Source organism: Sceloporus occidentalis, unplaced genomic scaffold (assembly GCF_023333645.1).
Source record: "Sceloporus occidentalis isolate IW3139 unplaced genomic scaffold, rSceOcc1.0.p SCAF_41, whole genome shotgun sequence".
NCBI classification, from domain to species: domain Eukaryota; kingdom Metazoa; phylum Chordata; class Lepidosauria; order Squamata; family Phrynosomatidae; genus Sceloporus; species Sceloporus occidentalis.
Window position 1 is genome coordinate 7,553,126 of NW_028317021.1, and position 25,737 is coordinate 7,578,862.

Below are 25,737 nucleotides of genomic sequence, written 5' to 3' on the forward strand. Positions count from 1 at the left end.
GCTCTCTGTGGGTTGCATATATATATATATTTGATTTTGGTCCAAGGACAAGGTCTGTCACGGATTATTGACCGAGAGAAAGAGGATTTAAAAGGGAGAGAACAAGCAAAGAAGCAAAAGCAAAGGAAGAGGATTTGAAAAGGAGCAAGAAAAGGCCTCCAATTGCAGGGTAAAATGTGCTTGCAAATGCATTTTAAACTGGGAGTTTTGTTGCATGAAAAAGGAGGGAGAGACCCATGATTCTTGCAAAGCGACAGGCATTATTATTATTATTATTATTATTATTCTATTATTTTTTCTGCAAACCAACATGCATATTTATTATTATTATTAATATTTATTTCACTATGCTTTCTGCAAACCATGCATATTTATTGTTATTATTATTATTTTGCACCATGCTTTCTGCAAACCAACATGCATATTTATTATTATTATTATTATTATTATTTCACTATTTTTCTGCAAACCAATATGCATTATTATTATTATTATTTATTTAACTATGCTTTCTGCAAACCATGCATCATTATTATTATTATTATTTTATTATTATTATTTCACTATGCTTTCTGCAAACCATGCATATTTATTATTATTATTATTATTATTTCACTATTTTTCTGCAAACCAAAATGCATATTTATTATTATTATTATTATTATTATTATTATTTTGCACTATGCTTTCCGCAAAACCGGCATGCATATTTATTATTATTATTATTATTATTATTATTATCATTTAATTATTATTATTACGTTTGTGCACTAATTCCGCTTAAGGCTCTGGAGTTCAGTCAGTCTTGCAATTTAATCTTTTAATTTTGGTGTTTATTTGGAGCATTTTATTTTGATTTTGGTATTTATGATTTTGCAAAATGGAGTTTTGCGTTAATCTTGCGGAAGAGAAAGCGTTTCTCTATCGGTCGTCTTTGATGTTATTCAAGTCGACCGAGGGTGTGAGTGTGAAACCTCTTCCTTGCGGCTGAGCGATTGCGGAAACAGCCATGGAAAGAGATAAAGAAAGGGATTTATTAACTGTGTCCTCTCTAGGAATCTCTAGGTCTTCCAGAGCAACTCTATGGTCAACCTTAAGTAAAAGTGGTACTGAAAGGCCTAGAGATTCCTAGAGAGAACACTCTGCTAGGCCTTTGTAGCTCCTCCAGGGCAACTCTATGGTCAACCTTAACTAAAAGTGGCACTGAAAGGCCTAGAGATTCCTAGAGAGGACACTCTACTAGGCCTTTGTGGCTCCTCCAGGGCAACTCTATGGTCAACCTTAACTAAAAGTGGCACTGAAAGGCCTAGAGATTCCTAGAGAGGACACTCTGCTAGGCCTTTGTAGCTCCTCCAGGGCAACTCTATGGTCAGCTTTAACTAAAAGTGGCACTGAAAGGCCTAGAGATTCCTAGAGTGGACGCTGTGCTAGGCCTTTGTAGCTCCTCCAGGGCAACTCTATGGTCAGCCTTAACTAAAAGTGGCACTGAAAGGCCTAGAGATTCCTAGAGTGGACGCTCTGCTAGGCCTTTGTATAGGGTTGCCATAAGTCAGGACCTCCAAACCGGGACAAATGTAGGGCCACATTTTCAAATGCAGGACACGTTTTTTAAAAAATGGAGGACACATGAAAAATTTGATAATTTTTTTAAAATGTTAATATAAATGCATGTTTCTTCGGCTGCTCAAAATGGAGGACATTTTGGCATTATTCCTAGACAGATGGCAGAAATGTACTTCTCTTTCTGGCCAAATACCCCCCCCCCCCGCCCAATTCTACAACTACATGTCCCACTCCCAAGCAGGCATAGGATTTGAAAGACCACAGGCACCCCTTTTTGCCACTGCAAACTACAAGTCCCACTCCCAAGCCTTCTTAGCACTTCCCCCTTCCTCCTTTTCCTTGCCTCCTCCAACCCCCCCCCCCAAAACCCCTCACCCCCTCTTTTTCCCCAGGTATGTCTCAACTTAGGGGGGATTTATGGGTCAGATCCCTTGCAAAGTCTTTTTTCTTTTGTAATGGGGACAAAGCCTTGAGAAAGCCCTGGACCCCTGAGAAGAAGAGGAGGGGGGCTTAGAGAGAGGGGCGTAAATAAGAGGACTAGAGGCAGGGTTGCCATAAGTCAGAAAGGAGTTGGGCACACAACAACAACAATAACAACAGCAACAGCAGAGGAGGAAGGGGGAGGAGGAGAAAAAAGGGGAAGGAGAAAGAAGAAAAGGAGGAGAAAGAAGAAGAATAGGAACAAAGAGAAAAAGAAGATGAGGAGAGGGAAGAAAGGAAGAAAAAGGAGAGGAGGAAGAGGAGGGGAAGAAGAGGAGAAGAAAAAAATGGAATAACAAGAAGAGAAGGAGTGGAAAGAGAAAGAGGGGAAGAACTAAAAGCAGCTTGCCTGAGTGCAAAGCCCTCCCTGCTTGGAGTTGGAGCATGCCCAAATAAGGAAGCAGAGGGCTGGCTCCTTGAAAGGGCTGGCCAATAGGGGCAGGGCAGAGCAGCAGACCCCGCCCCTGCTAGCTCCAGCCGCTGCTGCTGCTCCAGACATGCTGCTCAGCACTTTATGAAAGGGAGGCAGCAGCCCTGGGAGCCCTGAGTCAGGCAGCCACCTGGGAATGGGGGGAGGGCGGGGCGGGACCGGGCACACCCCCCAGGAGGTGGGAAAGTCCCGCCCACTGCCGTGAAATGGCAAGCCTACCTTTGTAGCTCCTCCAGAGCAACTCTATGGTCAGCTTTAACTAAAAGTGGCACTGAAAGGCCTAGAGATTCCTAGAGAGGACACTCTTCTAGGCCTTTGTAGCTCCTCCAGGGCAACTCTATGGTCAACCTTAACTAAAAGTGGCACTGAAAGGCCTAGAGATTCCTAGAGAGGACGCTCTGCTAGGCCTTTGTAGCTCTTCCAGGGCAACTCTATGGTCAACCTTAACTGAAAGTGTTAGAAACTGTGGTGCATGGAGGTTGGAGCCCTTCACAAAGGAGTCAGGAGAGATCAAATACGTCCAAAGCAAAACACAGGTTTATTCAGCTGAGGCGGACAGTTAGCACCAAGTAGCACTAAAAAAAACCTGCCGCCCTATTGGCACAGTTCCAAAACTATTTATAGCACTCTTTTACAACATACATTCGACCTTTAACATAATTAGTTACCATTTAACATGATAAGTCAGGCACTGATTAGTTGTATACGTGCACGAATTCATCACACAGCTATAGATTAACTCTTTATTCTGAAGCATCTGCATTGCTAGTGCTGATGTGGCATAGCCACATATAACTGTCTCTTCCTTCTTACAGGAAAACAAGAGGGGTACCATTTTTCTTAACTTACTTAGCTTTCCTTCATTCCCCCCTTCTTTTTGTTACTTGTGCAGCGAATTAAGCAAGCAAGTAAGCACTTATTTTATTCAACATCATCATATATCTTTTGTTTTGGTCTACTTATTCCTGTATATATTTCCATAGCTCGTTCGTCTTGGAGTTGTGTATACATTGTTTTTGTCACTGCTATCGTACTTTTTTCTTGTCACCTTTTGAGTAATGGTTTCTACTGATGACCGTATATGCGATATTATGCATGAACCAATCATCATTATTACTAGGAACAACAACAATATAATAAACCCTATTGTTAACAAATCCTTCAATCACTGGGAAGTGGGTAACCATGATGTTAGCCAGGAAAACGGTGATTCCATATCTCCTTTGTTATGTCCCAACACATCTTATAATGACTGTAGATTTCTTTCAATGCTTTGATTCAGGTTATGGAATTTTACAATGCAATGAGGTCTTATCATAGTACAAAATCCTCCTTTTACAGCCAGTAAATAGTCCAGAGCAAGCCTCTGTTGCATTATCATTTGACTCAGCTCTTCTATCTCAGCTTGGAGCTCCCTGACAATATGTCCAGTTGCATTTATCGATTTTTCTAATCTACAGGTTAATCCCAATATGCTCCTTCGATTTTCTTGAGCTATTATTCCGGGATAAGCTCCTAATGTAAGGGCTCCAGTGATTGCTCCAGCTACTGCTCTTCCTGTGGAGGTACCTTCTGATAGTTGTGTATCTATGATGACCATATCATCACATTGGGGACCTAACACATCCCTTTTTACTCTTGTAATGACATGTCCCATACCTTTTGGGTCTGGGGTGGCTATCCATACTGGTAATGTAAGGTAACCTACCCCAACACACTGATATCCTCCAGGATGATAATTAGTTGCATATTCATCAAAGTAAAACCATAAGTTGGGGTCTCTAGCCTGCCATCCCGAACATATGCTCCCTCTATTTGTAGTTGTTACATTGGGGGTGAACATTGGATATTCTGGATAAATCTGATTCCAATCCATTTCTGACAAGTTTTTAAACGGAGCGAAACTATTGTTATATCCTCCATGTAAATAGAAATAATCTGTACATTGTGTATAATTCTTCAGCCCAGTCAGGAATTTCTTGGATTTGTCCCAACTGTTCCACTTATTGTTCCAGGTACCTTGGTTGCCACAACAAAAACACATCCCTGGGGTCTTAACAGTATACCTAAGCTTCCTTATTTTATTTAACCCATGTGGTACTTCTGAGAACATAATTGGGGTCCCTGAGCTTGAGGCCTGCAGTCCCATCAATATAACCTGAGGGTCCTGTATTAATCCTGGTAACAGACCTAGCTCTCCTACAGTGAAGGGATGTGCATATATCAGAATTTTATCTGCATCGGTTATTTGTTCAAAAATATATTGGGAATGGTTTTTAAACCAATTTCCATCAATCCCGGTTATCCATAGTCCTGTAATAATCAATGTATACCGTACAATTTGTAACATAGCTATTTGAAAAGTCCCTTGGGCCTTTTGGACAACTCTCGGAAGTTGCCCTTCTTCTTCAGGGTGGTCCTTGGTCACCGGACCCAAGGAGAGTGGCCCTCACGATGCTGACTCTCCCTCCTCTTCAGGGTTGGCTCCTGCCAAAGCCCCAAAGTCTATGTGTTTTGTTACCTTTCTCAGACGAATCTTGAGTGGATTTTCTGAATTGTGGTCTACCTGCCACTCAGGCTCCTCCTGGGTGTAGTCCTTCTTCACTCTGGTATAGTGGATCCAAGGCTTTACTCCTGCCAACTTGACTGCTGTTGGTGTGGTGAGCAGGATTTCATAAGGTCCCTTCCACTTGGGTCCCAGTGGATTACTTTTCCAGTCTTTTAGCCATACCGTATCACCTGGGGAGAAAGGGTGTAGAGCAGTAACAGGGAAGGGATACCAGCATATTGATACAGCTCTTATAACACAAAACCCAACATTTATAATTAATTCCCTCTTCCCCAATTCCCTAGGATCCCCTCTGAGTTGGTGTATGCCCAGTGGGGGTCCTCCATACATCATTTCATACAGTGACAGTCCCAAAAATCTAGTTGGAGTACATCGAATCTTTAACAAAGCCATTGGTAACACTTTTATCCAATTTAGCCCAGTTTCCTGACACATTTTTGCCATAGTCCCTTTTAGGGTCCTATTCATGCGTTCTACTTTCCCCAAAGACTGGGGTCGGTAGGCGCAATGTAGTTTCCAAGTAATTCCGATAAGTCTGGCTAAGGCCTGAATGGTTTGATGCACAAATGATGGACCATTATTATTTCCAATGTGTAAGGGTATCCCATACCATGGTACAATATCCCTCATCAAGGCTTTAGCAACTTGATCGGCCTTTTCATTAGGAGTTCCCCATGCTTCCACCCATCCTGTGTATGTACAAACTGCCACTAACATATATCTGAATTTACCTTCCCTGAGCATTTCAGTGAAGTCTATAACTAGCTGGAACCAAACTCAACAGCGTGTAAGGGTTAGGCACAACTGGATGCAAGGGTAAAACAACTTTGTTTACTGCCCTCAAATCTTGCACTGGTCTGTAGCCTCCTCAGGCTTCTTGACTGGTAGTAAGGGCATATTCCATGATGACAGACAATTGACAATAATACCATGATTAAACAATTTTTGCAAATGTCCATGTATTCCTTGAACTGCCTCCCTCGGTAATGGATATTGTGGAATGCGCACTGGGTTAGCCATAGGTTTTAAGGCTATAATAATTGGTGGGATGTCTGTTGCCAAACCCGGTGGGTTATCTTCAGCCCACACTCCTGGCACATTGAAGGTAGCCCAATCACATCTTTCTGCCAATACTGAATATAGTCTCCATTCCTCCTCCATTGGTAAAGCTAGGGCAATTCGAGTAACTCCCTCTGAGGAGCCTCTAAAATTTATTTCAATTTGTCCATCTTCCTCAAATGCCAACGCGGCTCTCATTTTACATAACATATCTCTTCCCATCAGTGACACTGGGCACTCAGGTACATATAAAAACTTATGAGTGACTAAGTGTTTTCCCAGTTCGCATGTCCTTTCCTCCAGTAGGGGACAAGGTCTCTTCTTCCCTGTTGCTCCGACTATTGTAATTTTGTCATTGGTGGGAGGGGCATATATTTTATTTACAACAGACTTAGTGGCTCCGGAATCAACTAAAAAGTCCACTGGCCGGCCTTCTTTATTCATGCAGACCATCGGCTCCCCCGGACCAGCCTTTATGATGTCGTTTGTCCGGAGCTCTGGAGCCAGTCTGTCCTAATCGTGGTCTTCACCCCATCCTTCCATTGCCGCCATGCCTAATGCTTCCCCTTCCCTTATTTCCACAGCGGCAGGTGTCCAAGTTGGAGCAGGGCGACCTGTCCCTCTTCCTCTAAATCCTCCTCTCTGTCCACGTCCTCTAAAACTTGCCCTCTGTGGGCCTTCACCTTGGGTCCCCATATTTACAGTACATTCTCCCTTCCAGTGTCCTTGTTGAAAACACCACGCACATTGATTGGGGCCCAACCTTCCTCTTCTTCCTCTACCTCGTCCACCTCTATTTCCTCCTCAACCACCTTTCATATTCCCTCTATCATTGCCCTGAAACACTGCTGCAATCACTTCTGCCCTCTTTTGCACAGCCTCTTCTTGCTTTCTCTGCTCCTCTCCTTCCCTGGCCACATATGCCTTTGCTGCTATTTCCAATACAGTGGTGCCTCGGGTTACGAAATTAATTCGTTCCGCTGTCAATTTCGTAACCCGAAAGGCTTTCGCAAGCCGAATTCCCATAGGCGCTAATGGGGAAAAGCCGCGATTCCGTGTGAAATCGCGCAGAAAAGCACCAAAAGTTTTTTCGTAACCCGAAAAAACTTTCGCAACCCGGAACAATAATTTCCTATGGGTTTTTTTCGTATCCTGAAAATTTCGTAACCTGGGTATTTCGTATCCCGAGGTACCACTGTACACATCCCAAAGTCATGTGATCTAATCCTGGCTCTTTTTGAATTTTCCTTCTGATGTCTGGGGCACAGTGACTGATGAAACTGTTTTTCAGCGCCAGGGGGCCAGGGGAGGTTTCATCAGTGGCATCCATGTCATAGGGCGACCACCAGCGATATCCTTCCCTAAGTCTTTCTAAAAAGGCTCCTGGGGACTCATTCTTTTCCTCTTCAATGCTATAGATTTTCCTTAGGTTGACAGCCTTAGGTGGGCCTTTCTTAAGGGCTCTTATTAGCAGTTTGTGATATAACTCCAAGGCTGTTCAATGATTTTGATTATTTGGGTCCCAGTTGGGGTTATTAGATGTGGGAAAAGTTACATCTTGAAACGCTACTGCCCCTGCCTCAGCTCCAGTGTATTCTGCTCGAGCTTCTTCTCGTCCCTGATTTAAAACCGAAGTCTTTTCCTCTGGGGTAAGTAGGACTGTTAGCAGCTGCTGAATATCCAGCCAACTAGGGAAATGCGTCCCCAATGTTCCTTCAATCAAACTTGACATTCCCATAGGGTCTTCTGACCAAGAGGGTCGTGAAGTTTTCCAATTTAAAAGGTCACTACTGGTAAAGGGTACATGCTGGTATACTCTTTCCATTCTGTATCTGACCTGTCCATTTGGTCCTGGAGTATCAGGGACCAATTGGCTGACTAGCCGCAGGGGGTATTGTCCTACAGGAGTTTTCTCCTTTTTCTCTTCCCTTCTTGGTTCCTCTAATTCCTTCAAGAGAGATTTTGATCTAGTAACCATTCTTTTTCACTTCCTCAGTTCTTCCTCCACTTTCTCCTTGGGGGTTTGATTGCCTATTCCCACTCCGCCTACTGCACCCCTGGGGTTGGTTGGACTATTTTGCGGGGTGGGACCTGGTGGACTATCCGGTGGCGACCCTGGCAATTGTGGATATACAGAAGACGGTACATAAGGAGGTGGTCTGGGTTCATCTTCCGAATTGCCTGAATCTGGCAAAAATGGGTTGAGTGACTTCTTTTTCTGTTTAGTATCACTCTCCTTTATGTCCGACTTAAGTACCATACATGAACAACATTTTTCAAGCCATGGGGGGCTTTCATTTACCACATCAAACCATGCAGAAATATAATAATACTGGTCAGGATGATATTGGCCTGTTACAGACTGCCAAAATAAAGCTGCTTCGGGTCTCTTTAGAGGTATGCTGTTTAAATGATGCATGCATCCTAAGAATCTGGAAGCTTCACCAAAGATGCACTCCAGTGCTTAGGAATGGAGTGTGGCTTTGGCGTGACCTCTGGACTCTTAGGACCCATGCATTATTTAAATAGCATACCTCCAAAGAGACCCGAAGCAGCTTTATTTTGGCAGTCTGTAACAGGCCATTGAGCCGCAAATCTTGGTAGAGATAGAATTATTGTTAAATCAACAGTTCCCTCTGCTGGCCACGGTGGTTCAGTTCTATCTCACAAAATGCTCTCAATTTTCCTGCCCTCCTACTTCCAGACACAATGGACCTGTACAGACAGGCAAAAATAAAGCTGCTTTGGGTCACTTTGGAGGTACTGTTTAAATGATGCATGTGTCCTAAGAGGCCAGAAGCTGTGCCAAAGCTACACTCTAGTCCTAAGGACTGGACCACAGCTTTGGCACAGCTTCTGGCCTCTTAGGGCACATGCATCATTTAAACAGCATACCTCAAAAGTGACCTGAAGCATCTTTATTTTGGCCTGTCTGTACAGGCCCAATGTTTCTTAAATTTACCAACATTCTGTAACATACATTCCAAAGGAGTCTTGGACTCCAACTTCGAATTTACTCTTCCCATTGCGGACTGGGTCTTGGGGCACCCTCACTAACCCGACTTAACAGCTGTTTATACAATTCTGAATAATAAAAACAATACTTGCCTCCTCAGAGGTTCCCCGATCTTCCTCCAGCCGGCTGGACTTCCCTGCTGTGGTTGCTTTCAGGACCGTAAAGTTTTGACGCCAAACCTTGGGACTTCTTCCTGGGACGCCGCGAGCACGGCCAGTGGTGGGGCCCCTCTCAGTGTACCGCGATCTCTGTCATCCCCCGAAGTTGTGTCGAGTCAGCGAGCCTCCAAAAACACCTCTCCGGACGTCCTGGGCGACCGTCCTCCCTGCTTATCCTGGACGAGCCCCCAAGAAATGTTAGAAACTGGGGTTAATGGAGGTCGGAGCCCTTCACAAAGGAGTCAGGAGAGATCAAATCGGTCCAAAGCAAAACACAGATTTATTCCGCTGAGGCGGACAGTTACCACCAAGTAGCACTAAAAAAAACTGCCACCCTATTGGCACAGTTCCAAAAGTGGCAATGAAAGACCTAGAGTTTCCTAGAGAGGACACTCTACTAGGCCTTTGTAGCTCCTCCAGGGAAACTCTATGGTCAACCTTAACTAAAAGTGGCACTGAAATACCTAGAGATTCCTAGAGAGGACGCTCTGCTAGGCCTTTGTAGCTCCTCCAGGGCAACTCTGTGGCCAACCTTAACTAAAAGTGGCACTGAAAGGCCTAGAGATTCCTAGAGAGGACGCTCTGTTAGGCCTTTGTGGCTCCTCCAGGGCAACTCTATGGTCACCTTTAAGTAAACGTGGCAGAGTTTGTTTATTCTGCGCGGAAAAGACTAAAACGATAATGTTATTCCCTTCCTTCGTTTGCCTTCTCCAAGGAGAAGAAGTCGGCGCAAATGGCGCCAACGCCAATATTTTGCTAATTCAATCACACCGTGATTCCTGTCAGCTGAATGCGGCGCAAGCCCCAGACAGCAAATGGCATTCTTCACTTGGGTGAGACGGCTTTCTTGTGCTAACCTATTTGTGTGCCGAGACCGATTGTTGCGCTGTCGCGGCGTTGGCGGCATCTCTTGTATTTTGTGTTTCATGACGCTGGGAAAAAAGATAGAGGGGGATGCAAAAGAATAAAGAGAGAAAGAGATAAAAGGGGGAAGGTAATGAAAAAGATGGCAGGTCTCTGGGGGCAACGCGCCGTTGCTAAGCTACTGTCCCTTGCCACCACACGCCGTAATCGCTGATCTCCCGAGGAGATGGCCTCCGTAATTATTAACCCGCTGACATCTTTGGAAAGAGGCCTAATGCAAGGCCTGGGTCCCTTTCTCTTTGAGGCAGAGAGCCCCAGAGAGACCAACCCACCTTCTGCCATGCAGGAATACAGAGAGTTCATTCTGCCATGCAGGAATACATAGGATCCCATTCTGCCATGCAGGAATACATAGGACCCTTCTGCCATGCAGGAATACACAGGATCCTTCTGCCATGCAGGAATACATACGACCGTTCTGCCATGCAGGAGTACAGAGAATTCATTCTGCCTTGCAGGAATACATAGGACTTTCTGCCATGCAGGAATACATAGGATCTTTCTGCCATGCAGGAATACATAGGCCCCTTCTGCCATGCAGGAATACATAGGACCGTTCTGTCATGCAGGAATACATAGGCCCCTTCTACCATGCAGGAGTACAGAGAATTCATTCTGCCATGCAGGAATACATAGGATCCCATTCTGCCATGCAGGAATGCATAGAATCCCATTCTGCCATGCAGGATACATAGGATCCTTCTGCCATGCAGGAATACATACGACCCTTCTGCCATGCAGAAATACATAAGTTCTTTCTGCCATGCAAGAATACATAGGACCCTTCTGCCATGCAGGAATATATAGGCCCCTTCTGCCATGCAGGAATGCATAGGATCCCATGCTGGCATGCAAGAATACATAGGACCCTTCTGCCATGCAGGAATACATAGGACCCTTCTGCCATGCAGGAATACATAGGATCCCATTCTGCCATGCAGGAATACATAGGATCCCATTCTGCCATGCAGGAATACATAGGATCCCATTCTGCCATGCAGGAATGCATAGAATCCCATTCTGCCATGCAGGAATACATACGACCCTTCTGCCATGCAGGAATACATAGGACCGTTCTGTCATGCAGGAATACATAGGCCCCTTCTACCATGCAGGAGTACAGAGAATTCATTCTGCCATGCAAGAATGCATAGGATCCAATTCTGCCATGCAGGAATACATAGGATCCCATGCTGCCATGCAGGAATACATAGGATCCCATTCTGCCATGCAGGAATGCATAGGATCCAATTCTGCCATGCTGGAATACATAGGATCCCATTCTGCCATGCAGGAATGCATAGAATCCCATTCTGCCATGCAGGAATACATAGGATCCCATTCTGCCATGCAGGAGTACATAGGATCCCATTCTGCCATGCAGGAGTACATAGGTTCTTTCTGCCATGCAAGAATACATAGGCCCCTTCTGCCATGTAGGAATACATAGGATCCCATTCTGCCATGCAGGAATACATAGGATCCCATTCTGCCATGCAGGAATACATAGGATCCTTCTTCCATGCAGGAATACATATGACCCTTCTGCCATGCAGGAATACATAGTACTGTTCTGCCATGCAGGAATACATAGGCCCCTTCTACCATGCTGGAGTACAGAGAATTCATTCTGCCATGCAGGAATAGATAGGATCCTTCTGCCATGCAGGAATACATAGGATCCTTCTGCCATGCAGGAATGCATAGAAAGGTTGGATTAGATGACCATTGGGCTTTATAATGCCAACAAAACTCTCGTCCCCATCGAAAACCCTTTTGCCCCTTCTGCATCCAGGCCCCAGTCAGAGAAGACATACATACATACATACATACATACATACATACATAAAATCCCCATGGGGCTTCTCTCGGTTTCAGGTCATTAACTTGTTTTTTATTGGAGGCAGCAATAAATTTAGTTTGTGAGCCTCTCTTTCGGCTGCAACTGAAAGGAAGGAAGGAAGGAAGGAAGGAAGGAAGGAGGGAGGGAGGGCTGTAATAATGGAGGGAAGAAAGGAAATGGAAAGAAGAGAGGTGAGAAGGAGGGAAGGAAGGAAGGAGCAGAAAGGAAATGGAAGGGGGAAGGAAAGAAGGAAGGGAGGGACGGAGAAGATGGAAGGAAGGAAGGAAGGAAGGAAGGAAGGAAGGAAGGAAGGAAATAAATAAATGGAAAGGAAAGAGAGTGCATGCAGGAAGGAAGGAAGGAAAGAGATGGAAAAGAAAAGGAAGGGGGAAGGAGAGAAGGAAGGGAGGGACGGAGAAGATGGAAAGAAAGAGGGAAGGAAGGAAGGAAGGAGATGGAAAAGAAAGAAGGAGAGAATGCAGGACAGGAGGAAGGAAGGAAGGAAGGAAGGAAGGAAGGAAGGAAGGAAGGAGCAGAAAGGAAAAGCAAGGTGGAAGAAAAGGAGGAATAAAGGAATGAGGAAATGAAGAGAAAGGAAAAGGGGTAGGAAGGAAGGAGATAGAAAGGAGAGGAAGCAGTGAAGGATGGAGGGAAAGAAGGAAGGAATGAGCGAAGGAAGAGGAAGGAAGGAAAGAAGGAAGGAAGGAGATGGAAAGAGGAAGGAGGTAAGGATGGAAGGGAGGAAGCAAGGAAAGAAATAAGGAAAGAGGAGGAGGGGAGGGATGCGATAGGAACCTCCCTTTCGTTTTCTCTAACGCTGCTGCTGCCTTGATCCTTTCTGTTTTAACCTCCATGGCTTCCTTTTCCCCTTCCTTTCTTCATCCTCTGGCTGCAAAGAAGGGGGTCTCTGTTGTTCATTAACCCCGAAGGCTAATTAGAAAGCTTTAATGCTTTGATCCGTCTCCGTCTTTTGGGGTTTTCCTTTTTTATATATATATACTCTCTCTCTCTCTCTCTCTCTCTCTCTCTCTCTATATATATATATTTATATTTATATATAAAATATAAAAGTATAAAAATATAAAAACACAAATATAAAGCAGAAATATATAAAATATTATATATATATATAATTTTATAAGTTTCTATTTATATTAATATTATTATTATTTATATAAAATACATTTTAAATTTATATTTATATTTGCATATTATTATATTTATTTTAATAATAATTTTATAAATTTAATACATTTTAATTAAAATATTATTATTTAATCTTATTTAATATTTATTTTAATTATTTTTAATAAAGGATAATTTTTATTCTATAAATTTTAAAAAAATATTATTTTATTTTATTATTTATTTTATTTATTTTTAATAAATGATAATTTTTATTTTATAAATTTTAATAAAAATAAAAATATTATTTAATATCATTTATTATTATAAATTTTATTTATTTTAATAAATATAATATTTTATTAATAGTATAAAATTTTAATAAAAATAAAAAATATTATTTTATTTTATTTATTTTTTAAAAATAATATTTTTATTCATTTTATAAATTTAAATTATAATTATATAATTTAATTATAATTTATAACATTATATAATTTAATTATAAATTTATATATGTGTGTATATATATATTATCTCTAGGTCCTCCAAAGCAACTCTATGGTCAACATCTGCCAGACATGGACCATAGAGTTGCACTGGAGGGCTTACAAATGCCTAGGGAAGTGTCCTCTCTAGGACTCTCTAGGGCAGTGGTTCTCAACCTTCCTAATGGTGTAACCCTTTAATACAGTTCCCCATGTTGTGGTGACCCCCAGCCATAAAATTATTTTCATTGCTACGTGCAAATATGTGTTTTCCGATGGTCTTAGGCGACCCCGTGAAAGGGTAGTTCAGCCCCCAAAGGGGTCCCGACCCACAGGTTGGGAACCACTACTCTAGGGCCTCCAGCTTCTGGGGGACCTTGACCATAGAGTCACATTGGAAGGTTTACAAATGCCTAGAGAAGTGTCCTCTCTAGGAATTTAGGTTCTCCAGCGCATTGGCCTTTTTCACTGCAGCGTCACTCTTTTTTTTACTGACTGCGCAGAAGCGTGGGATCGCTAATTTTGGTTTTCGAAATTAGCGACATGGAGAAACGTATCTGGAGGCGTGGGACAAGGCTGTATCGGTAGCGTTGCGCATGTTACTTTTTTCGGGGGGGGGTTGTTGTCTTTGTTGGATAGAAGTGGTTCTGCGCCGCACGCCTTCACATAGTTTTTCTGCGTACGGTGACCCGATTATACTAGTCCAAAGCATTCTAGATAATTAGGGAGCCTTAATTACTTAATTACTATTGTTTCACTATATTGCTAGTAACTTCCCTTGGTTTGGATGTCTTTTTCGCTGCAGCGTCACAAACCCTGGCTGAGCTCTTTTTAATCAATCCGAACGCAGCACATAAAATTCGCGAACGTTGACCGTAATGTAATGTGAAATTTATTCGGACGTCGGTTCCTTTGTCCTTAAATCCCGATGGAGCGGCTTTGCTTGTCGCGGCGTTGAAAGATTACCCCCGGTGTCCATTTTTCTAACTCAATAACAGTGAAGGAGACGAGCCGCCTATCCGCCGTCTGGAGATATAATGAGTTTGTGACCGCCACGCCGTCCTTGATTTAGCGTCCGAGAGACGAACAAGACAAGGCTGTTATACTCAATTAGTGGCAACAAACGATGCAGCGGTGGTGGCGGCGGCGGCAGCAGCTCTCCGTCTCTCGATCCTCTCTCTCAAAGCAATTTCGTATTTAGAATTGGATCCCATTCGCCAAGTGCCTAGAAATTCCTAGAGAGGACACTTCTCTAGGCCTTTGATTTTATGGTCAATGTCTGATACGTGTGGACCACAGAGTTGCGCTGGAGGACCTAGAGATTCCTAGAGAGGACTCTTCTCTATCCATTTGAAGGACCTCTATTATGATTGTATGGTGATCTCCTGGTAGATGTGGACCATAGAGTTGGGCAATAGATATCTGTGGACCATAGAGTCATGCTTCTATTCGATGAAGCTTAGGATCGTATTGGACGTTTTCGCCATCGCATGACGACTTGGTCTCAATCCTCCTTCAAAGTGACCCCCTGCGATCTCCTGGCGACACTAGGTTTTCCTTCGCGGTTCCTCTTTCGGCGCCTCCGCTAAGCCTCCGTCTTCGTCTGTCAGGACTCATTAGGCTCTGATATGGGAGAACTGACAAACGGAGTCATGCAAAGTGGGAGTTTAATTGCAAGGAGGCTTTCCTTTTTGCTTCTTCTTTTATGGCTTGTGTTCACATCTGCCGCCTCCAGATGCGAAATATCGGAGGAGGCGGAAAGTGGAGGGGGCTGAACTAAGTGGGGAAGAGGATGCTTTTGTTTGCAATTTTCACTCTTTTGCTTTTTGTGACCCTCCTTCTGCCATGCAGGAATACATAGGACCCTAGAGTCGGAAGGGACTACAAAGGGCCATATAGTCCCACCCTCCTTCTGCCATGCAGGAACACATAGGATCCTAGAGTCAGAAGTGACTACTAAGGGCCATATAGTCCAAGCCTCCTTCTGCCATGCAGGAACACATAGGATCCTAGAGTCGGAAGGAATTACTAAGGGCCATATAGTCCCACCCTCCTTCTGCCATGCAGGAACACATAGGATCCTAGAGTCAGAAGTGACTACTAAGGGCCATATAGTCCAACCCTCCTTCTGCCATTCAGGAATACATAGGATCCTATTGTCAGAAAGGAGTACGAAGGGCCATATAGTCCAACGTTCCTTCTACCATGTAGGAATGCATAGGATCCTAGAGTCGGAAGTGATGACTAAGGGCCATATAGTCCAACCCTCCTTCTACCATGCAGGAATACATAGGATCCTATTGTTGGAAGGGACTAAGATAGGCCATATAGTCCCACCCTTCTTTTGCCATGCAGGAATACATAAGATTCTAGAGTCGGAAGGGACTACTAAGGGCCATATAGTCCAAGCCTCCTTCTGCCATGCAGGAATACATAGGATCCCAGAGTCGGAAGGTAATACTTAGGGCCATATAGTCCAACCCTCCTTCTGCCATGCACAATACATAGGATCCTAGAGTCGGAAGGGACTACTAAGGGCCATATAGTCCCACCCTCCTTCTGCCATGCAGGAATGCATAGGATCCTATTTTCAGAAGGGACTATGAAGGGCCATATAGTACCACCCTTCTTCTGCCATGCAGGAATACATAAGATTCTAGAGTCGGAAGGGACTACTAAGGGTCCTAAAGTGCAACCCCCCTTCTGCCATGCAGGAATACCTAGGATCCTAATGTCAGTAGGGACTATGAAGGGCCATATAGTCCAAGCCTCCTCCTGCCCTGCAGGAATACATAGGATCCTAGAGTCGGAAGGGACTACTAAGGGGCATATAGTCTAATCCTCCTTCTGCCATGCAGGAATACATAGGATCCTAGATTTGTAACTTCTGACATGAAGGAATACATAGAATAATTGCAAAAAGTAATTCCAAAAAGGAGGAAAAGGTCATCGTAGAATTACTCTTGACTCCTAAACATAGATCTCATCTCCATCAACCGTACCTGTGCTAAAAATTGCTTTTCAGTTTAACTTTTAATTATTAACGAAGGCGTTAATCATTTCCGCTTTCACCGCAATGCTTGGCAACGTTTTTGTGCTGCTAATTTTAGGGTTTTTCCCCCCCTCCGGCTACGTTTGATGGAAATTAATGGGGTTTTCTTTTTCCGTCTGTGGTTTTGTTTTGTGTTATTCGCAGCAGAAGGGAAGGTCATTGCACCGTTGCCGCCGCCTAGTTCGTGCTTTTTAACCGCAAGGCATTTAACAAAGCGCGTTTCCATGTAATTTGTGAAAAGGGTGACCTTTTCCACGGATTAACTCCTTCCTTCCTTCCTTCCTTCCTTCCTTCCTTCCTTATTTCCTTCATTCCTTCATTCCTTCCTTCCCTGCTTCCGTACTTATTCCTTCCTTCCTTCCTTCCTTCCTTCCTTCCTTCCTTCCTTCCTTCCTTCCTTCCCCCTCTTCTTTTGCTCTTTCCTTCTTTCCCACTCTCCTTGCTTCTTCTCCCTCTTTCTCCCTTCCTTCCCTTTTCTTCCTTCCTTTTCTTTCCTCCTCTTTCCTTCCTTCGCGCACTCCTTCCCTTCTTTTCTTCCCTTGCTACCTTTCTTTATTCCTTCACTCCTAAATTCTTTCATTCTTTCTCTTTTCTGGTCCATTCTTCCTCTGTTCCTCCCTTCCTCCCTTCCTTTCTTCCTTTCTTCTTTTGTCCCCCCCTCCCTCCCTCCCTCACCCTCTTATTCCTCCCTCCCTCCGCCTCTTTTTCCTTCCTCCTTCCCTCCTTCCCTCCCTCTCTCCCTCACCCTCTTTTTTCTCCCTCCCTCCCTCTCTTTTTCCTTCGTTCCTCCCTCCCTCCCTCCCTCCCTTCTATACCTCCCTCCCCCTCTCCTCCCTCCCTCCCTCCCTCCCTCCCTCCCCCTCTTTTTCCTCCCTCCCTCCCTCCCTCCCTCCCTCCCTCCCTCCCTCCCTTCCTTCCTTCCTTCCTTCTTTCCTTCATTCTTTCCCTCCCTTCCTCCCTCCCTCCCTCCCTCCCTCCTTCCCCCTCTTTTTCCTCCCTCCCTCCCTCCCTTCTTTCCTTCCTTCCTTCCTTCCTTCCTTCCTTCCATCTTTCCCTCCCTCCCTCCCCCTCTTTTTCCTTCCTTCCTTCATCCCTCCCTCTCTCCTTTTTTCTTCATTCTCTCCTCTCTTTCCTTTCCCCTTCCTTCCTTCCTTTCTTTCCTTCCTTCTTTTCTTTCCTGCTCTTTCCTTCCCTCCCACTCTTTTCCCTTTCCCTTCCTTCCTTCCTTCCTTCTTTCCCTTCCTGCTCTTTTCTTCTTCCCTTTCTTTTTCCTTCCCCTTCCTTCTTTCTTTTCCATTGTTCTCCCTTCCTCCCTTCTCTCCTCCCTTCCTTCTTCTGTTCACGCCTTCCTTCCTTTTTTCTTTCCTTCCTGCTCTTTCCTTCCTTCTCAATCTCTTTCCTCCTTCCTCCCTTCTTTCCTTTCCTTCCTGCTCTTTCCTTCCTTCCTTCCTTCCTTCCTTCCTTCCTTCCTTCCTTCCTTCCTTCTTTCTTTTCCATTCTTCTTCCTGTCTTCCTCCCTCCCTTCCTCCCTTCCTTCCTTCCTCTTTTTGTCCTCTCCTTCCTTCCTTCCTTCCTTCCTTCCTTCCTTCCTTCCTTTCCTTTCCTTTCCTTTCCTTTCTTTTATAATATTTATAATATTATAATGTATTTTAGTAATATATAATATGATCTGGTATGACATAATATAAAATAATATAACAAAATGTAAATATAATATTATGTTATAAATATAACATAAAATGTAATATAATATAAATATAAATGTAAAAAAATATAATAAAATATAAATGTAATGTAATAAAATATAATATAAACATAATAAAATAAATATTAAATATATGATAAATATAACATATAACTATAAATATAACATAATATATACAATATAATAAAATAAACTATAATTATAAATACAATATAGCATATAACAAGGGTAGGCAACCTTTTTGAGCCGGGGCCGGGTTGCTGTCCCTCAGACAACTGGGGGGCTGAAGCCGGGGGGGGGGGGGAGCTTCCACCCTCCGGGGGCGGAGCTGAATGCCAGGGGCGGAGCTTCCACCTTCTGGGGGCGGGGCTTTCTCTGCTCCCTTTCCCAACCTCCAGCTGTCTGAGAGACAGCTAGAAGTAAGGAGAGATTGGGAGAGGGGATGACAGGTGCGCGCCTGCTCCTCCTGCCCTTCCTTGGCCCCCAGCTGCCTCTCAGAGACAGCTGGGGACCAGTAAGGCCCCGTGAGGGGCAGGAGCAACAGGCGTACAGCCCCTGCTCCTTTCCTTGGGGCTTCGCCAGGCCTGACGTGTCCTCTGAAGGACACCTCAGGTCTGCCAAAGCCCCGCAGGGAGAAGGAGGAGGCTGGTGGCCCTTGTTCCTTTCCTCGGGGCTTCGCCAGGTCTGAGGTATCCTCCGAAGCTTCAGGTCTGCCGAAGCCCCGCGGGGAGGAGGAGGCGTGTGCCCACCCTCTCCTCCTCGGTCCCTTCCTTCGGCCGAACAGGCTCCAAGGGGCCCTTTCGGCCGAAGGGGAGGGAGGCCGAAGGGAAGGGCTTGGGCACCCGTCCCAGGCCCTTCCCTTTGGCTCTTCCCTTCGGCCAAAAGGGCTCCAAGGGGCCCTTTCGGCTGAAGGGAAGGGCTTGAGCACGCCGCCGTCCTGGGCTCCTCCACGGCCTTTGCAGCCCCAGATCTCTCTCTCCGGAGGGAGGCCTGGGGCTGCATGGCCTCCTATAGGCCCACTGCGGCCCCTGGAGCCCTGCTGGAGGGTTCCGGCGACTGCAGCGGGGCTCCTACAGGCCTGGAAAGAGCCGGCGGGGGCCACCAGCGCTGGAGGCCTCCTCCTCTCTCCTGGCCCCTGACCACTTCTGATATGCATTGGCCACTTTTATGCATGGGTCACTCCTGATATGCATTGGTCACTTTTATGCATCAGTCACTGCTGATATGCATTAGTCACTTTTATGCATCGGTCACTCCTGATATATGTTTATCATATCTGAAATGCATTTGGGGTGCGGCTGCGGTCCGTGGAGTGGCGACACGACGTCTTCTGGCGCCCGGCGCGGTTTGTGGTCTATACCCTGGTCAGTGTTTCTGTGACTTAATTGGATTTAGCCAATAATTAGCCCAAGGAGGCCTCTGGGGAAGGTCACCATTTATTCTTACGTTTAATCTCATTACGTTAAATATAGATCGGCGCAGGTGGCGGCGAGGAGGATTGCGCCGATGGGTTCGGACGGAAAGAGAAGGCCAGCCTTCTCTTAAATAATAATAATAACAATAATAATAATTTTAAATAAATTAAATATATATATTTTATTGTTAAATTATTATTGCATTATTTTAGCAATATTACATTTTATTATTATTATTATTATTAAATATTATTATTATTTGCACATTAAGCATTATTAAATTTTATTATTATTATTAAATATTATTATTATTTGCATGTTGATCATTATTAAATTATCATTTATTACTAATTAAATTTAATTATTATTAATTATTAATCATTAATTATTTGCATATGTTAAGCATTATTAATTAATTATTATTAATTATTACTAATTAAATATTATATATATATATAATTAAATATTATTTTATCAAACATGGGGTATATTTGTGTGTGTGTGTGTGTGTGTATATAATACATAATATATAATAATAATATAATAATATAATATAATTATTAAATATTACTTTATTAAAGTTATATGGGGTAATATATATATAATTATTAAATATTTTATCAGTTCTAATATGGGATAAAATTATATATATATATATATATATATATATATATATATATAATTATTATTAAATATTATTGTATCAAAGTTCTATTTATTTATTTATAAAATAAATAATAATCTAATAATAATAATATAATATATATTATAAAACGTGTTTGCTTCTAAGTGCCACCTGCACATTTTAATACTGGCGGCATTTGGCGTTTGGCGCCGAGTGGCGCCTCCTGCTTCCTTCGGCCATTTCTTAATCCATTTAAATGCCAAGTCCTCCTCTTCTTTTGGCAACGGCCCAAAAATCCACCATTTTTTAATTTTTTAATTTCCATATGACCTCTATTTATTTCTTTGGAGGTCGATTCGATTTGCAAGGATCAATATAGGACTAGGAAAATATACACACACAGACACACACACACACACACACACACACACACACATATATATATATATAACCCTATTATAAAGACTGCAAGTCGCAAAAGACTTGGGTTTTAATATGGGAAAAGACCGCAGTTCCTTAAATATTTAGGCAATTTTAAATTGAATTATAAAAATTGTGAATTGATGGAATGAATGGATGAATGGATGAATGGATGGATGAATATTAAGGGAGAGGGCTCCTTTAGCCGTATTTTCATATTATTTATTTATATAATTAATTTATTAAATATTATTATTAAATATTGTTATTATATTCCTATATTATTATTATTATATATTATTATTATTATTATTATTTATATATAGAAATATATATAGAATATATTATTTATATATAGATATATAGAAATATATATTATTATTTATATATATAAATAATAATAACATTTAATATATATTTATTTATTAAATATTATTTATTATTTATATTCCTTTTTATTATTATTATGAATTGTTATATATATATATAAATATTATTAATAATAAATATTTAATAAATAAATGAGCATATAATAAATAATATAAAATATATAAAATGAATAAATACAATAATAATAATATATAATAATAAATGTATTATATAAACAAGTAAATAATATGATATATAAAATAAATAAATAAATATTAATAATCATATATAATAATATATAAATTGAAAACATATTATAATAATAAAAGTAAATAATTATATAATTATATAATAAATATATATATAAATAAATAATATATAAATCAATAAAAACATAATATCAATAAATAATAATAAATATATGAGTGTGTAAATAAATAAAATAATATATAACTGAACTAAATAATAATTAATTATAGTAATAAATATAATAATAATAGAAATTATATATATATATACTATATATGTAATATGAAATAAAAATAAATAAATAATAATAATAATAATAATAATAATAATAATAAATATTCTGGGAGAGGGAGTAACTAATTAGTAGCACCGGTTACTTGCAGCTATTCTGTTTTTCTCTCTCTCTCTCCTCCTTTTCTAATTGGACGTCTTTCTCGCAGGCGTTTTTCTGGAATAACGCTGCTGCCGCCGCCACCACGCCGCCATCCGCCATGTTGGCCTGCCTGCAGAGGACGCAGAATCCCCCGAGGCAACACCTGGTGTGTCCCAACAAGTCCTTGGATCTGCGCAAGTGTGAGTAACAACCACACACAAACAAACATGGCTGCCTGCTGCCACGAAGGAGGGGAGACTGGCCATAGAGTCCCCTGGAGGATATCTCTAGCTCCTCCAACCCAACTCTATGGTCAAAGTCTATTGGAGTCACCTGGAGGACCTACAGATGCCTAGATAAGTGTTATCTCTTTAAGTCTGTATTTGTACTTGTTTGTATGGTATAATGGTTTGAGTATTGGATTAGTTAGTTAGTTAGGGGTTTGAGTAGTCAGGTGGGTAGGTCAGAGTTAGTTTAAGGGATGAGTATGAGAAAGAGCGAGTAATTGTGGTTTGAGTGTTGGATTCAGACATCGGGAGACCAGGGTATGAGTCAACTGACTACTCAAACCCCTATCTAACTAAATACCTAACTAATCCCAACTTACTCAGTGACCCTGGGCAAGGCAATTACTATCCTGATTTAGGGGGGCCCTTCCTCTTCTTTCCCTTCTCCTTCTCCTTTGTCTTCTCCTCCTCCTCCGTCTCCTTCTTCCCTTCTTATTCTCATCCTTCTCTCCGCCTTCTTCTTTCCCTTCTTCTTCTTTTTCTCCTTCTCCTTTTCCTTCTTCTCCTTCTTCTCCTACTTCCCTCCTCCTTCTCTTTTTCCTTCTCTTTCTTCTTTCCCTTTTTCTCCTTCTTTCGCTTCTTTTTCTTCTTCTTCTCGTCCTCTTCCTCTTTTTCTTCTCGTTCTCCTTCTTCTTTCCCTCCTTCTCCTTTTCCTTCTCCTTCTTCTTTCTCTCCTCCTTTTCCTCCTCCTTCTTTCTCTTCTTCTTCTTCTTCTTCTCCTCTTCCTCATTTTCCTTCTCTTTCTTCTTTCCCTTCTTCTCCTTCTTTCCCTTCTTTTTCTTCTTCTTCTCCTCCTCTTCCTCTTTTTCTTCTCGTTCACCTTCTTCTTTCCCTCCTTCTCCTTTTCCTTCTCCTCCTTCTTTCTCTCCTCCTCCTCCTTCTCTTTCTCCTTCTTCTTTCCCTTCTTCTCCTTTTCCTTATCCTTCTTCTTTCTCTCCTCCTCCTCTTTCTCCTTCTTTCCCTCCTTCTCCTTCTTCTTTCCCTCTTTCTTCTCCTTCTTCTCATTCTCCTTCTTTCCCTCCTTCTCCTTTTCCTTCTCCTTCTTTCCCTCCTCCCCCTCCTCCTCCTTTCCCTTCTTCTTTTCTTCCCTCTCTTCCTCCAAACATCCAATTCACTCCTTCTATTAGACACGCTTTTGTAGATCTAATCATTTTTCAAGGCCGGCGGCTCATTTATTAAAGAATAAAACTCCGAACGGAAGCATCGTATTGAGTTTTCACACCAGGAATAGCGAGGGAACGAGTTCAAAAGGAGCCAAAATACATAATGATCATTTCTTAACGCCTCCGCCATACGTTGTTGTTTTTGCTGAACGTGCTTGATTTAAACACCGTCCTAATGCCCTTTCTACTCTGCCTCCTCTCCTTCTTCTCCTCCGCAGGTGAAACCATGGTCCCCGTCCACTCGCCCCGATACCCGAGTCCGGCCGAACTGGACGCCTACGCCCAGAAAGTGGCCAACAGCCCCTTGACCATCAAGATCTTCCCCACCAACATCAGGGTCCCTCAGCACAAGCACCTTAACCGGACGGTCAACGGGTACGACACCCTGGTGCAGCGCTACAGCCCTTACGTCGCACACGGTGGAAACGGCATTAACAGCGTCATCGGCGGCGGAAATGGCAGCGGATACCAAGGCCTGCTGGCCGTGGTCAAGGCCTCCTCGGGAAAAGGGGTGGTCAAGAGCGCCGACGGCAAGCGGACTAAGCCGTCCCCCACGCACCACGTCGCCGTCGGGCCGTACCCACTGACCAGCACTTTAACCCTCGGACTGTCCTGCACCGCTGCCACCGCTGCCGCCACATACCACGGCAGTGCGAAGCCAATGGAGGTGCCCCCAAACGTCTCGGTGGTCCCGGCCTCCGCCGCCGCCGCACGCAACTTGCCCTCCATCCAGAACATTATCTTCCAGATCAATCACCAGTGCCAAGGCCAGAGCGGCAGCGGCGGTCAAGGGGTTGTGGTCACTCACCCGAGTCCGGCCAAACATGGGGCGGCCGCCAACGGGTTCGCCGCCATGGCCTCCATCGGGGCAGCGGTCGCTTACGCCGGGGCTGTGTTGCCGGACTGCCACAAGTCGAACCCGATTGGCGGCGACAGCAGCGGCGGCACCAAGCTTTCTTCGGGGCTGTACCCGGAGAGCATGGATTATTTGCTGTGGCAACAGAAGCAGCAACAGCTGCGCATATACAGCGCTGGCAGCGGCGGGGCAGTTAGCAAGTCGCCGGAAATGTGCGCCGGGCTTATGAGGCCATACCCTGCAGCAGCGGTGGACAAGGTAAGCCCGTCACCGTTGAACTGCGCGGGTTTGCACGGGAACTTCTCAGCGGCGGGCCCGTATTTCGCGCTGCCATGGAACAGCGTCCTGGCAACCCCCGACAGCGACTGCTACAACCCTCCATTGGTGGAGGCGGCCAACGGACAGCGGGAGGTGCTCCCGCTGTCCGAGGGTCTTCCCAGTTTGCCCAGTAAGACCCTCTGCAACGCGTCTGTCCTCAGCAGCAGCCTCCAGTCACTGGAGTATCTCATCAACGACATCCGGCCCCCGTGCATCAAGGAGCGGATGCTGGGCAAGGGCTACGAAACTGTCGCCGTGCCGCGCTTGTTGGACCACCAGCACGCTCACATACGGCTACCGATCTACAGATAGAAACGACCCCGGATAACGGGACACAGTTTTCTGTTCGGAAACGGAATGGGCGTGGAAAACGGCGGTGGCAGCGCTCGGTTTGACCCCGGTCCTGGGTCCTGTACGGATTCACATATGTGCGTCACACGACTTGGAGCGTGCAACGCGGAGTGCGGAATGGAAAACCCGGGCACCGTTGGAGGAAGGACCAACCAGGAACTAGGGCACCGCAACTTTGGGACTATTTAGGCAGTTTGCCGTACGGCACTCGTTCTAAATGGAGTCGGAGGAAGATGATAACGATAATGACAATGATGATGATAATAATCGCTTGTTTACTATTTTAGCTCAGAAAAAAGAGGAAGAAAGAGAAAAAATCATTTTCGTTTATCCTTTTTAATTTCTTTAACGAATGTGAATAAGGAGATGATATTCAGATTATTATTATTATGTTATTCTTTGCTGCTAATCCAGGATAGAAAAAGGGGGTTTTGTGTGTCTGAGGATGGGAGTTGTGCGTATGTGTTTTAAATTCGGATTAATTAGAGTTAAAATTGAATTAAGAGTTAATTTAATTAGGGTTTCCCAATGCATCCAGATTGGGATATTGGGAGGAAAACGGGGAAAGGAAAGAAATGAGGGATACGAAACTTTTTCCCGTACCCGGCTCCAAGGTGGTTTAATTATTGCATCTTAGCCCTATTTTCTAATTAATAATTATTAATTGCAATGTCCCCCCCCCAAATTAAATTAATTAATTATGGGGGACTGCGGGGAATTGATATAGAGATCCTTTTAAGTCAAGCGGCGCATCCAAATTGATGGGGAAATCCCAGATTTTGTTCTTGTTCTTACTGATGTTATACTTTATTTTATTTTATTTTTTATTTTATTATTTTTTAATATTTAATATTTTATTATTTTATTTTATTGTTTTGTTTTGTTTTTTAGGTAAATAT

At 43.3% G+C, this 25,737-nt stretch overlaps 2 protein-coding genes across 3 annotated transcripts; one reads left to right on the top strand and one right to left on the bottom strand.

The window, feature by feature from the left end:
* On the top strand, positions 1 to 25,737 carry LOC149290111 (protein FAM222A-like). Of its 2 annotated transcripts, none has more exons than XM_089489988.1 (3): positions 1 to 169; positions 21,931 to 22,063; positions 23,532 to 25,737. In XM_089489988.1, exons 2-3 carry the CDS (start codon positions 21,982 to 21,984, stop codon positions 24,797 to 24,799), a joined length of 1,350 nt encoding a protein of 449 aa, XP_089346114.1. In that variant the 5' UTR covers positions 1 to 169; positions 21,931 to 21,981; the 3' UTR covers positions 24,800 to 25,737. The 2 variants fall into 2 exon arrangements, with proteins under 2 accessions (XP_089346114.1, XP_089346115.1); XM_089489989.1 differs by lacking the exon at positions 1 to 169 and adding an exon at positions 19,537 to 19,776.
* LOC149290112 (uncharacterized) lies at positions 3,016 to 5,228 on the bottom strand. The gene has a single exon (XM_089489990.1). The coding sequence runs from the start codon at positions 4,821 to 4,823 to the stop codon at positions 3,717 to 3,719; it is 1,107 nt and encodes a 368-aa protein (XP_089346116.1). The 5' UTR covers positions 4,824 to 5,228; the 3' UTR covers positions 3,016 to 3,716.

Excerpts from the sequence above, each read along its gene's own strand:
- LOC149290111 (XM_089489988.1), top strand. The coding sequence starts at position 21,982 with ATGTTGGCCTGCCTGCAGAGGACGCAGAATCCCCCGAGGCAACACCTG. Across the intron at positions 22,064-23,531 it reads GTCCTTGGATCTGCGCAAGT|GTGAAACCATGGTCCCCGTC; the intron begins GTGAGTAACAAC and ends TCTCCTCCGCAG.
- LOC149290112 (XM_089489990.1), bottom strand. The coding sequence starts at position 4,823 with ATGTTACAAATTGTACGGTATACATTGATTATTACAGGACTATGGATA.